Genomic DNA, 14824 nt, shown 5'->3' on the forward strand with positions numbered 1-14824 from the left:
GGCGAGATCGGCATCCGTGTATTTTATAGCTCGAGTTCGCAATTTAACATCCTAATATTTTGCAATCGGATCCCGCGATTCTACATCCTAATATTTTGCAACACGAGCTTGGGATTGAGAAGCTTGCTGTTTTGCAACGCGAGTCGATTTCGATTCAACGATAAAGAGTTCCCTGTACTTGCACGCGCCTTGTTAGGAGTGAAACATCCGAAATGGTCAGACGCTGAGATTCCATTATCGTTGTCACTTGATGTGAAAGGTTTATTATGATCGAAAGATTTTTATTGGAACGATAATTTTAATTATGGAAGTCTAGACTTGAGAAACTCGGTTAAAGTTATTCTTTGTTTATTGAAACGCATTGCGGTGTCGCTCGTATTGTAGATCTTTCGTCATCGGTATCGCGAGAATAATTACTGAAAACGATAAACAACGAGAATCACCATATCAGTGATCGTTTTGCTAATTTGCACGGTCCACTTTCGCGTAATGATCCCATTTCGACATAATTTCGAAGTCTCGGCTAGCTTTTCTGTAAGGATCATATAAACCGGTCTATTTTTTTCTTAATAAAAGATAACTTATACTTTTTCGAGCTGAATGTGTTCCTTTATTCAATGTAAAATAAGCAATCAATTAAATAAAAAACCAAAAAGAAACCCGCCCAACGTGGGACTCTACTGTACCGACTGAGCTAGACAGGCATAAAACAAGAATTTTCAAAAGTATCTTTTCAATACTTCTCTAATGTGATGCTTTAAATCAATATAAACACGTCCATATTTATAACATAAGTAAACGTGCATGGACATACAAAACTCTTTAACTTGATTGTTTTTTAAATTGTAAATAAATACAATTTTATCATCTTGTCAATGCTGTAGAGTTAGAATGGATATAAAATGATCAGCTTTATTGTACTGTTTGAGAACTATAAACGATATCCTCATTTTTTACGCTACACCTGATTCAATAAACTCGTAATCAACTTATATTTATTACTGCAGGTGTGAGGGTGGCGCTGAAAGCATAGCTGGAAAATTCCGGCAGAACCTACGTTGCCATAGATCACTTTTATAGAGGTGGAACTCTGGCGTTTTCCAAATCATAATTCTGAACACGACGGCGTCTTTTTAGGGAGTATCTCCATGAATACCTTAGAAATATCAATAGTAAAATCGAGATTCAAATCGAGACGTCTTGGTCATTCCATCACAAATTTTCCAATGTATACATTTTATATAATAGATTGCAATGATATTGAAGTAAAGTGTAGTCAACATGCTAACTGGATTGTGAACTGTGAGAAAGAAGCCGATCCGAGAGAGATGCAAGATGAGTGGTTCTGGTGGTACTATCCTATAGCAAATTTATGTGTGGAAGGAGAACAGACTCCTCTTTTTTTGAATTTCACGGCACTAGGAAATATTTACAGATTAATTATGTACAGATTTGAACTTTATTTTCTTTTTATTTATATATAAAACGATAGGAACATTAATAATAATGTAATAATAATGAAATAGTATACGTAATTTACATACCATAATTTAGATCATATAAATATATACAATTTGGTATAGAGCTAAATTTTATTATTTGTCACAATTCAATTTATATTGTATTTATCCAATTTTATGCGGAAAAGAATCTGAAAGTAACTCACTTTTGTTCCGCATGTATGTTCCCCCTCTACATACCGGATAATACCGGAACCACCCATTTTGCATTTTTCTCGGACCTCCGTCGCCTCTACTTCTTCCTACAGGAGTTCACACTCCAGTTAGGATAGAGCTCAATGGATTCAGCGCGTTTGCCGGAACCCGGTCCCGCGTTTTAAAAGGCCCCGCGGTCTACGAAAATTACTGAATTAAAATTCAAGTGTACGATTTGAATGTGAATTCAGGCTCCGCAAAATTTTTGAACCCGGCCCCGTAAAAGGTCACGCCGGCCCTGTCAACATGAAACGATCTTAGGCAGGGGTGCCATCGGGAGCCATCGATTTTATTTATATAGAGCCGACCCTGATCTGGAAATACGACGAACATCACAGTTTCAAACATGAGTTTCCCATCTGTTTCTGTTAAACTACTCTGTGACGACCCTGTAGGAAAAGTCGTTTATTATACCTTCAGTTTGAATCGTACATTAGCACATGTTTCCGGGGAGAGAGATTTCGAGGTTTATTTTTTGTTTAACATATATATATTCTTATTTGATGCGTGATTCGAGTGATAAGTAAAATGTCACGGTCTGCGAAAGATTCGGATGAGGAGATAGACGTGAAAGATGGTTCGTATTTTTCATTTTTTTGGTTTGTGTGCGCACGCGGTTCAACTGGTCATCGACTTGTAACGGTCGATTCGACATCGATTATCATACTTTATTTGGCATAAGAACGTGTGACATTAATCGAATTCGTTTTTAAACATTGCGTAAAACAAATAGTTCGCCTTTTGTAAAGCTCACACGTATATTTTTTCATTTTTTCTTCATATTGTACCGTATCTTCAGGTCGCAAGACTCGTGTTCTCACCGGGTTGGGATCTGTTAGTTCCCCTCTACGCCGTAGTTCTCGTGTTAGGACAGCTGCTAAACAATTTGAATCCTCGCCTGAATCGTCTGCGAGTGAGGCTAGCAGCGTTAGTAAAGAACAGTTAACAAGAACAACGAGACGTCGAACGAGTAATATGTTTCCAACGGTAACGGAAAACACGAGGAGCTTACGGCCCCGAAAAAATTCCCCATCATCCGATATCAGCGAAACCATGGAAATAGATGCTACTCTCACACCTACAAAAAAGACCAAAAATATTGCTGGAAATGATATACTTAGCAAATCTAATAGTCGATCAAGGTATATGAAGTACTGTAGCAATATAAATATGAATATACTTCTTAAAATAAATTTACTTTTTATTTAATTATTTCCTCTTTTCTTCCTTTGCTTGTAGCAAGAGGTCTACAAGAGCTGGGTCTGAAGCAAAGTCAACACCGCCTATAACAAGAGTTACACGTAGAACAAGAGCTAGTTCTGTAGGATCCGAAGTAGAAGTAAATCAAACCAAATTGAGTACACCTGTTGAAATAAGAAGACGAGCATCGATATTACCATCTGAGGCAACTGTTGTAGAAGAAAAAGAAGATTCTATAAAATTGGATCATACAATAAATGAAGTTAAAGAACTGAATGAAATGGGTATGTTATCTACAAAATTTATTCTCATGGTACTTAAACATTTAATTCAAGGAAAGTAATTTTATAATAATTTTATGCTGTATTGTATTATAGATGTTGAAGGACCTAGCCCAAAAGGTACAAAGAAATTATCAATATCAATAGAAAAGCTTGACCCAAATCATAGAAACACAAGTCAAAAAATACAAGATGCAATACATGGTAAGCCAAATGATGAAAATATTTTGGGACAAGAAGAAAGCATTTCTACGGATAATGTAGCACAATCACGATCGGTATCTTTAGAACATAATACGTCCGAAGTACTTTCCCAAAATACCAGTACTGACACACTTAAAGATGAAAATGTATTAAGTAGTACGGTAGTAGAACAAGACGAAGATCTTAGCAATAAAGAAAATCAAGCAGCAAACATTAATAATGATTCACAAAGTAGGGATGATCTAATATTCTCAAATGTATTATTGCAAAGCCCAAAACCGTTGTCTGAAAGTAATGTCAATGTCAGTAAGTTAAGTAAAGAAAAATGCACATCCCCTAGTATCGAAACTGCAATGTATTCTCATTCAAAAGATTCATCAGAAATAACAACAGATGCCATTGTTTCCATCAAAGAGACTATCACTAATACTAATACAATCAATAATCCAACAAATACAAGTGAAATAAACGCATTGATCCTGGATGAGGATTCAGACAATATGCAAAAATTAGTTCTAAGCACGGATACCGAGTCATTAAATGGTGACACTCCGCTCAATGAAAGTATAAATCAAGATATTGTACATGTAGAAACGTGTGAAGATTCAAGTATAAATGGTAGCATTCAAATTGTAGAGTGCACAGATGATGTCAGAAAATCAAATGATGATAAGTTTACTGCGATAAGTAATCAATCAATAGAGCCAGCCAACAAGTCATTTTCGAAGATTAAAGAATGTGATGAAGATGCAGACATCAAGATGGATATTTCAAGTGAACATATAGAAAAAATTACAAATACGAATGAAGAATCTGAGAAAGATACTATAAATGAGATTATGGTTAAGGATGATAAACATGAGACAACAAAGAAACTTGATAAATCAAATATATCAGAAAATGTTATGGAAACTGATACATTAGACTTTAAAGAAACAAATTTACCTCCTAATCTAAATAATGTCACTCAGTCGAATTCTTGTATCATCTCAAAGGATGATGATGCTACAAATAATTCACAGAACATAGAAGAAACGAATAATTTGCTTAATGAGGAAACGCAAAAATCCTCGGATGCTCACATAAGCCCACGGAATTCTACGTCTACTAATAAAAATGAAGATAATATAACTGATGTGGTTAAGAGTAGTCAATCTTCCACTGTTGCAGAAACACCAGCTGAGTCTGAAGAAAAATTACCTGAGAAAGAGAAACAACAAGAGAAAGATTCTACATTGGATGATTCATTGAGTTCAAAGAAGCAATTTATAGATAAATCAGAGCCAAATGAACAAAAGATGACTGAAGCGGATCTAGAGACGTGTAAAAAGAATCTAGAAAGTATGGATGTCGACGATAATGATTCTGATACAAATACGGCAAATTTATTTCAAGATATTCCAGTTGGTGAATGGAAAGAGAAGAATGACGATGACGATAAAAGTTCGATACATTCATTGTCGACGGAAAGACTAGACAACGAAAGTGAAGCGGAATGTGACCTTATTTTAGTCGATAGGGAAGCATGGTTAGCTGCTGAGAACATAAGACTCGAGAAAGAAAAGGAACTGTCCGATTATGATTCAGATGATACTGTTCTATTAAAAATTCAAAACGATTCCGCAAAAGCACAAAATGATCGGAAGGTAGATGAATCAAAAGATAGATCTAAGTTGAATGTTAGTAAAGGTAAAAATTTAAACACAAGTAAGATGAATCAATCGAGACAGCAAGAAGAAATAAAAGACACAAAGGAAACTAAAGAACAGTGTACTCTCAAAAACAATACTTCAATTCGAAAGTCCGCGGGAAAAAAAAATATATCCGAGTCACACGAAGAGACAGAAAAGGAAGATTTAAATAAATCGTTAACTAATACCCCGTTAGATGAAAGTAAATCTAAGGATGTCCTAAAAAAACAAAAGTCACCCAGCAAAACGATTCAAGAGATGGACAATGAACTTGAACAATCTAGTAAAATAGAAACAGCAAAGAGAAAATCGTTAAGTAGATGTATAGAAAGTGATTCTGATAGTGAAGATGTATTTACAACTAGCAAGAGAAATGAAAAAAGACAGTCGTTACATGATTCTTCACTGAAAAAAATAAAGTCGAAACAAATAGGAATATTAGGAGAATCTGACAATGAATCTAAAGAGTCTGAGTTCACTAAAAAAAAGAGGAGTGTTATAAAGAAAAAGTCCAATAAAAATGCTTCGATCATTGTTGACACTGATTCGGATTCCGATGGCAGTAAAAACAATATTGAGTCTGAAGATTCAGAAAATGAAAGCGTGGAATTACCTAAATTTTTATTTGGTCAAGGAAGCGACAGTGATGACAGCGATGATGATAAATCTAATAAAAGTATCGATTCTGATATTCAAAGAGAGTATAATCTTCATGGTGATGATGACGCAAAATTTTCTGATGATGATGTACCTGGAGATGAATGCAGAGCGTCGGAAACTGAATCTTCGGACCCAGATGACAATGGATCAGATCTTACAGATTTTGTAGTTGATGATGATGAAGTTGAAGAAGAAGAATATGATGAAGAAGAAGAAGAGGGAGAAGAAAGTGAATTAGAAATAGATATTGAGGATGATGAAGAAAATGAAAAAGAAGATGAAGAAGTAGTAGAAGAACAAGATGAAAATATACAATCAGAGGAAGAAATGGACGGAATTGAAGATGAAGCACAACAGGAAGTAACTGATGAAGACGAACAAGAAGTTATTGATAAAACAGCTACAAATAAATCATTGGATACTTCGAATAAAAGAAAGAGTAAATTAAGAAAATCAGTTGATACAAATTTGTCTGAAACGATAAAGAGCAGTAAAAAAGAAAAAAAGGCCGTAGCAGATATCTCTTCAACGGAAACAAACGAAGACGAACATTTATCTTATTCGCCTTTGTTAAATTCTTTTATAATGAAAAAATCAAATAAAAAACGTGTTTCAATTGATAACGAACAATTACTGAATAACTCTACGTTGTTATTTAATAAAAATGTGCTTAAACTTAATAAATCAATGGAATGTAGTACTCCTACAAATAGTTCGTGTAAACGAACAAAATTTAACGTAAGTTCAGAAGCCATTTCAGTAAAATTGACCAATGAGACAAAGGAAATCGAAGAAGACGACGATTCGAATTTAAATACGGAAGAAATTGAAAACAGAACATTAGGAATTGGAAATAGTTCGAAAAAATTAAGCAAAGAAAATGTTATGAATAGAAGTGTCCCACTGAAATTATCTGAATCAGTAAAACTCATAGAAAAAATAAATTTGTCAAGACCAAGGCCTTCTAAATTAACAGAATTGCATAAAACGGTACTAGCTCCATCTACTGTATCGCCTACTACAATATACTTAGAAAAAGAGAAATTGAGCAGGAGCGCCCCAGAATTAGAACTTGGTATTAAATCTATGAAAACAATCACCGACAATATAAACAATGAACAGAGTAGAACATTAATTTCATTGGAAAATGCAAATGTAAACATTGACAAATCAGATGGAGAACCAACGCAGGAAGTAAATGTCTCGTTAAGAAAGAAACTACTTCAAGTAGCTGAAAACATATTAGAAAAGGATGGTCAAAAGAAACGAAAGAAAAGAAAGAAACCAACAGTAACAGATACAAATTCTATCTTATTTGATCAAGACAATTGCAAAGAGGATTCACCCGTTGTGGATAATAATAATGACGCGGAAATACTTTCGAATGAGAAAACGAAGAAACGGAAGAAGAAAAAGACAGTGCGTGCTGTCGTTGAAGAACCTCTAATAGAAGTTGAAACAAAATCAGAAAGTAAAGACGAACTAATACATAACGAAGGGAAAAAGAAGAAGAAACGACAGAAGATTATCGAAAATGCTACAGAATCTACAAGCACAAATGTAAAAAATAAAATATCTACAAATAAAAAAGATAAAAATGAAAAGATGATTGTTTTCTCATCTGAAGAAACAGTTGAAAGATTGTCTAACAAAAAACGAAAGTTATTAAAGGATGTTGCTTCTGAAAGTGAACAAGCAATAGTTCAAAAAGTATCCAAGAAAAAACAGAAGACATTAAAGGATGTTGCTCCTAAGAGTGAAGAAGTTTTAGTTGAAAAAGTACCTAAGAAAAAACAGAAGTTATTAAAAAATATAGGTTCAGAGCGTGAAGAAGTTTTAGTTGAAAAACTGTCCAAGAAAAAGAAGAAATTATCAAACGATGTTACATCACAAAATGCCGAAGTTTCAGCTGAGAAATTATCTAAGAAAAAACAGAAAGCATTATTGAAAGATGCACAATATGAAGAAACCTTAGTTGAAAGCTTACCGAAGAAAAAACAAAAGAATAAAGGAAAATCTAGTAAATCACATCAATCTAGGGCTGCAGAGTTGGATTTAGACGAAGGTTCAGAAGTAGTTGCATTTTCTAAAGCTCGAGATAAAGCATTAGAAGTTATAAAACGTACTACTAGTGCCGTTAAAGCAAATAAAGAACTTAAAAAGAAATCACACCGAGAGCATACACAAAAAATGCAAAATGAAGAAGAAATGATTTCCAAAAGAAGTGTTAAGCGACTTCCTGATGAAGTTCTTGAAAATCTTTCAGACGTTCCATTGAAATCGTTGAAGAGGAGGAAATTATCGAAGGTTCAAGAACAAGTACTTCCATCGCGTTCTATGTTTGATTCAAAGGCGAAAAAAGAAATTACAGGCGTAGATGAGGAAGATTTTATTCCATTAAGTTCCTATGGAGGTACAACTCAGTTTAAAGTTGTCAATCTTCAAAAATTAAAGAAAAAGAAGAAGGATTCGGAAGTAATCGCATTTAGAGAGAAAATGCTCACTAGAAATTCTCGGCAACCTATTTCAGCTTACTTAATGTATGTAGAAAAACAAAAAGCGTCGGGTAAATCGAAGTTTTTTAACAAACCATACTAAACTTATTTGTCTTTCATATGATGCGATCTGCGAGCATTGTAGAATATCATTTTAAGTTTAGTACTTTGTTATAATTGTTATAATCGCTGTTTTTTTTAAATATTTTGTACAAGTTAGGCGCCTTAAATATTAATTATTGTAATCTAGTGTAAAGTAATGTATATTTTTTACTATAAATTGTTGGCGCATTTTAACAAATGACGCCAAATCGTTATTATGTAATAATCGAACATTTTTCGGTAAAAACTGTTCTACAATAAATTGAGATCTAATATAAAAATAAAACGTGGTTATTCGAAAAATCCCAACGTGGAAATGTATAATTTTTATAAAAATAATTGTTAATATAATTTGTTGTATTTAACGGGAAAATAAATAATATAAATCTAAAGTTAAATATTCCATTTAATTTTATATTCAGTTTATGAACTGATAATTTTTAATGACATAACTTATACATATTGCAGAAATTTTCACTAAACAGAAATTGCACATAGTAAAAAAGTTTATTAACAATATTTGTACATTTTTAGCAAATGATTATCGAAATGGGAATTAGTCGTTACATGACAGTGTAATGACAATATAATATTAGAATCGTTGATCTTTAATGATTTTCTTTCAAATACAATGTACAAATTGATTCTACCGTTTTAAGCACGTATTATACAATCTTCAGGTACTTCTTTTTTCAAATTAAAAAAACAGGCACCACTTGCTGCATTTTCTCCCGTGAATATAATGCACGCTAAACCGTTCACTGCCATATGTTGCCATAGTTTATGTACCCATTTATTTACCGTTCGAAATGTTACTTCTGCGTGGTCATTGTTTAATTTCTCTTCTTCTAACCTGATGTGACATAAGGTAAATGCGTGTTCCATTGCTATCTCAGAAGCTCGTTTTATGGCCTGTTTATTACTTTCGGCAACAACAAGTCGCACCTGAAATAAAAATAATTATGGTATTATATTGGTTCCAGTTTTTTAATCATTTATAATTTACATGCATACTTGATCATTTTTATCAAAATTATCGTCGTCCATGATGTTAATAGAAGAAGTCAAATACTTAGCGTATTCGTTCATGATATCTTCGTTACCCACAACTGCTGCTGTTTTCTGGTCTTTTGTTACATGTTTGAAAAGCGAAGTAGCATATTTTCGCATTTCTGATTTCAACGTATTTTTTGAATTGTTATGGTCTTCTATTTCCGATTTTAAAACTTCTATATCGCATCGACCAAGTAACACAGAATCACCATAATATACGCTATTTGCTAATTTTAATTGCGTTAACTTCATAGAAGCCTTTGAATCTTCAGTTGAACAATGCCCACCTTTATCTTCCTGTATTCTCTCACCGAGAAATTCTCTGACTAAAGTTTGTAATTTTGTTTTCCTGTACCTGCATTTAATATAATGACTAGTTTCTTCTAGACGAAATATTTCTTTGGTGAACAAAATTTAATACGAAAAGGTGATCGATGATTACCTGTCACCGGTAATATTAAAGATTACAGATGTATCAATAATATACGGATGCATCATTTTCAAGGTATGTAAATCAAAGTTTAAACTTTGCCCCACAAGAATAGCATCAGCAGGAAGTAGTTTTCGTAAAGCTTGTTGAACATCATCTAACGTAATTGTTACGTCATCCAACATTTCTTTTGTTATACCGCTGAATCGAGTGAGATAATCGATAATAGGACGTTCTGGTTTTACCAGACTATCGTAAATAATCTGTGATAAGAATTTAATAGCATCTGTAGATTTTTCTACATTGAAATAATATTAGTTATAAACTTACATTCATGCTTTCATCAACGAGTGATATTCTCGTCAGTTCCAATTCTCCGGTTGTTGTTCTACACATTTCACAGTCTAAACCGAACATTGGTGATTTTGCCGTAGCTTCCACGTATTCATCCTTTGTCATTATATAATTTTCGTATCTACATACCAGACGTATATTAATATAATACAAATATAATCGAGAACACTTTTTATCAACGATACTAACTTTTTCGCTAATTCGCCCTTCAGTGGTATTGGATAATTTTCTTCTACCATTTGACATAAAGATAAAAGTAATTGCGTTCGAGGAAATTTATCGGTATGGGGTAGTTCCGATGATTTTTTATCAGACCCATTATTTGAATTAGTGTATTGCATTGGAAAAACAGTTCTTAATAATTTGATTACATCCCCTGTACTTTGTAAAGCAGCCTCTAACGATCCATATTCTAAAAGAGGAATTTAGTATAAATTTTTGAATCTGTTATATCAGCAATAATAAAACAAATATCTTGAAATATATGTACGTTTAATCAATCTGTCCCTATGTATACCAGTTATAGGAACAGCAGCCAGATCTTCAATTACCGATCCCCCATATGCGGCGGGTGTTACTACTTCAACGCGATGTTCCAATTTCGATGTTATATGTGAAAATATACTCTCATAAGCCATAAAATGATAAAGAGACAGCCCTTCGACAACAAGAACCACAGTGTGTGCGACCTTTTCAAAAATTTATTGATCATTTTTAAAATGTCTTTGTACCTTCTTGTACTTTTGTATTGATATATTACCTTGTTGTACTTTTCAAGATGACACCATCTTGTTGGCATGTAAGGTGAGTGATGGCCATGTAGAGAGAACAATAATAAATGTTGTACATCGCTTAGGAAAATAGGAATTCTATCCTTGTCTTTAAAATTAAAACTTAAACTAGCATTTTCGCCAACTGCTTTTAAGTGTAAGCGAGGTATCGCTCTAAGTTTTTTTTTGCGTTCCTTTAATTTTTGTTTCAATTCCAGATACTCATCGCCACTTAGTCTGCAGAATGGTAGCGTTTGATTAATGTTTACTTAAAAATTCTTACTTGTAAATTTTTAATTTCTAAACACACCTAGGTTTTTTATTAGCTAGTGGATTCGATTCTTCATTAATTATTGCATCTTCCTTTTTAAGAGAATTTTCCGAATAAGAATCTTTCGGATCCTCGCAACAAGGTCGTTTACGCGTCGAGATGTCGTCCATAGAAATTTCGTTACCATCCCCGTCATTGGTTTGATCTCCTTCCTCAGACTTATAAGAATACTTATGAAATAAAAGTAACTGTAAATGTTTCATTTTTGTTGATTATACTAACAGTTTTTTTCAGAGCAAGTATTTTTGCTTCTCTATCCTTATCGTTTAATTTAGTAATTTCCAAAAGAGCTGCCATCTTCTTTTTCTTGTTTTCTATTCTTTGCAATTGCTTTGTTGTTAAATTCTTCATGATATTTTCTCTTGTTTTGTTTGAATAAAATTAAAGTTATGCACCTTCAAAAAAACGAATTGGAAGAAACTGTTGCATGTATTCAGAAACAATTTGAGTAAGTATTTAATGATAAACTCGTACTTTTATTCTAATCTTAAAACTTATATAAGTATACGAAATTGTAAAATAAAATGTTATGATATTAAAGTCATATTGTAAAAATAGATTCTTTGGAGTACATCGTAAAGCATTATACAAGCAACTTATACAAATTTATTGTAAAGGTTCTGTTTAATATCGTTTAGGGGCATTAGGATAAAATTACCTGAGAATTGTACAAGATGAAAAATTACTTGTGTTATATGTAATGCAAAATGTATGTTACACATTTCTGATAAAGATAGGCACGAAGGTCAGATATAGCCCTTGATGAATAAATACATTTGGTTATATAGAAATTCAAAGATGATGTTCTCGGATTTCATGTGCAAGATAATCTTTCAATTTGACGTTTGCTATAAGAATACATCTATAACCAGTTTTATCGTTTTTCTTCCCATTACTTGGTTACCATCCATTGTTAAATACTAGAAATGCTATCTGATAAATTGGATGGCAAATGTTTTGCTTCAATAGTTATATAAAATGTGTTCATCAAACACAAAAGTGTATTTACAGCGTTTCATATTTTCATTTAAAAACTTCATTATACAAAACAACAGATATATCAAGTAAAAGATTTATACAATCCTTAATTAAAGATTTATGTTCGTTATCTATTTCGTTTTCGTGCTAAAAATTTATGATAATAAATAAAAGCATGTTTACCATTGTCAGTGATTTTGAGGTTATATTTTCTTCGAGCTCCTGTAATCACAATCAGATTGTTCACAGTAGAAATAAATAGACTAGTAGACACTACATTTGGAAACCATTATTTTTTATTAAACTTCAATTAAACGTCTTCACTCAAAAGTTACAGTATTTACAAACAGAGATAATGGAATATCCAGGTATTTAAACCACATTACTTCATGACTATAGCACTTGTTAACGTGAGAGGTCAGCACTCAATTAATCCCACTGAACTTACAGTGGTGTAGTGTAAGTGGCGCCATTGGTGACAAAATGCCCAAGTTTGTAGTGAAAATAGTTCCCATTGTTACTACTAGATAGCGCCATTCACTAAAGAGCCGATAACTATTGCAAAATTAAATAATTATCCATAAAATTGATAAATTCGACATATAAACTAATATATTGTACTGTTATAAAGGAAGGAATCGTATTCATTATACATTTATGAAAAATAAAACATAATTTATTAGCATGTAGTGGTGGCGCCATCTTATACAACCTGTGAGAACTATTTTCACTACAAACTTGGGCATTTTCCCACCGATGGCACCACCAGTATTTGACATAATTACACATGCGATAACCTTTTTATTATTCCATGCACTTATTATTTAATTTCATTTGTTAATTATAAAGGAAAGTAAATATTAGGAGGTTATTCAATAAGGATAAAAAAACTTGTGTCCATGAATCGAGGGAATATACGAATATATATTAAAATGCAAAATTAAATTGTATTGTAATCGATAGAAATTATTTCCTTTAACATCTGTTTAGATAAACAGATAACTAGAAGGAACTTATGCTAAGTGTGTACATGGTAAATGTATTGTATAAAATCCATCTGTGGGACAATAAACGATATTAAACCATATAATTAAACTAATACCACCGAATTGATCCATTCAAATCTATGAAATATTAAATTCTTCTTCTGTTGCACTTGTAATTATTATTACGAAAGTCTATACATTACCAAAAGAAGAAATACTTCTACAATCTTTTGTAAATATTCCTTGTTGTAATGAATTTATTGAATCGGAGGAATCTGACAATATATTCCATTTTTAATCAAATTTTTCAATGTATACATCAGGCTTAATTTATGTTTAATGTTACACAGTGTTAAACATGATCAATGCAATCGATGATTTTAAAATCCCTCCATTTGAGAGAGATTCTAGCTACACTACTGGTTGGAGAAAGCGACTATCCACGACCAGTGACACAAACATCCACTTACGATACATTATACACACACGAAGGAAATCAAAAGATTCTAATCTATGTTCTAAGCTGGTACGATTATGCGCTTTATGCATCGGTGTGCATTCCCCACCCGTACGGTGGACACGGTGAAAACATATTTTTCACTTCAATCTGTTTCTATCTTCTCAATGTAGCTCGCGGTGCAGTACTATAAATTATACATCCACTTATAAGGTATTCAATGTCTTCATTTGCGGATAAACTACTCGTCGATAAGCAAAATCTAATAAATTACTATTACCAGATAATACTTACGAAAATGTCTACGAAATTAGAAAATTGTTTCGAAGTAACTGAAATTCAAAACAACTTCATAACATTCAAATCCTACAGATTAATTTTCTCTAACTCTTTGCCTTCAGAATCAATTTTTGTTTAGTTATTAACGCTTTTCGTGGTTCATATTATTACCATGGTTGATTAGTAGACTACTGATCGCTAAAGTGTTAAAATGTCAATATATCGAAATGCCATAAATTATATCGTAATCAGAATTACAATCTGCTCACGTACCTACTATAAGTGAACTGAATTCTGTTCAAGCGGAAGATTTATCTGGTGCTAAATCCACCCCTAATTACCGAGTAACTTAGTGATAATGTTTGGTTCGGAGCACATGAAACATGAACTGTTCTTCCTAGAATTGCAGACGAGTGATCGCACAGGACGACCAAGCCAGGATTATTTACGGCAGTCGTGCGATCGCTCGCGGGTGCACGTTTCCCACTTTCTCCGCGATTCGCTGGTTGCAGTTTCTGTACGAGCATTTCAGATCCTCGCTCATCTTCCCGTTCCCAAACAATTTTACCGGTTCTGATCGGCTGCGCTGGGAAATGGAGCGGCGGTCTATGCTTTTTAAATTATTGACTCGAAGGAAGCTTCTGCGATTTCTAGGAGATGATAAATATACAGGGTGTCCCACTTACGGTGACTACCCTACGTATTCGTTGATTTAAAGCATAGGTTCCCAACCTTTCTTGGCCCACCGCCCTCTTTTTAACCGACTTCGAAAAGGAGGAGGTTACATGTATATTTTTTTTTTCGACATGTATATTTTTTTTTTCAAACAGCGATTCGA

General features: G+C 33.0%; 2 protein-coding genes across 6 annotated transcripts; one reads left to right on the top strand and one right to left on the bottom strand.

Moving 5' to 3' along the window:
- Window positions 1–2098: 2098 nt before the first annotated feature.
- On the top strand, window positions 2099–8700 carry LOC128894990 (dentin sialophosphoprotein-like). The gene is made up of 4 exons (XM_054157148.1): window positions 2099–2292; window positions 2515–2857; window positions 2955–3199; window positions 3293–8700. Exons 1-4 carry the CDS (start codon window positions 2244–2246, stop codon window positions 8347–8349), a joined length of 5694 nt encoding a protein of 1897 aa, XP_054013123.1. The 5' UTR covers window positions 2099–2243; the 3' UTR covers window positions 8350–8700.
- A 136-nt stretch (window positions 8701–8836) lies between these two features.
- Window positions 8837–12675, bottom strand: LOC128894991 (RNA exonuclease 5). 5 transcript variants are annotated; one of them, XM_054157150.1, is made up of 10 exons: window positions 12448–12675; window positions 11509–11600; window positions 11266–11444; window positions 10946–11192; window positions 10676–10874; window positions 10375–10597; window positions 10162–10306; window positions 9844–10094; window positions 9363–9756; window positions 8837–9293 (listed from the first exon to the last, which is right to left on the bottom strand). In XM_054157150.1, the coding sequence occupies exons 2-10, from the start codon at window positions 11581–11583 to the stop codon at window positions 9003–9005; spliced, it is 2004 nt and encodes a 667-aa protein (XP_054013125.1). In that variant the 5' UTR covers window positions 11584–11600; window positions 12448–12675; the 3' UTR covers window positions 8837–9002. The 5 variants fall into 5 exon arrangements, with proteins under 5 accessions (XP_054013125.1, XP_054013124.1, XP_054013128.1 ...); XM_054157149.1 differs by having other exon boundaries at window positions 11509–11681; XM_054157153.1 differs by lacking the exon at window positions 11509–11600.
- Window positions 12676–14824: the final 2149 nt, after the last annotated feature.

The sequence above is a fragment of the Hylaeus anthracinus genome, unplaced genomic scaffold (genome assembly GCF_026225885.1).
Source record: "Hylaeus anthracinus isolate JK02 unplaced genomic scaffold, UHH_iyHylAnth1.0_haploid 4, whole genome shotgun sequence".
Classification (NCBI taxonomy): domain Eukaryota; kingdom Metazoa; phylum Arthropoda; class Insecta; order Hymenoptera; family Colletidae; genus Hylaeus; species Hylaeus anthracinus.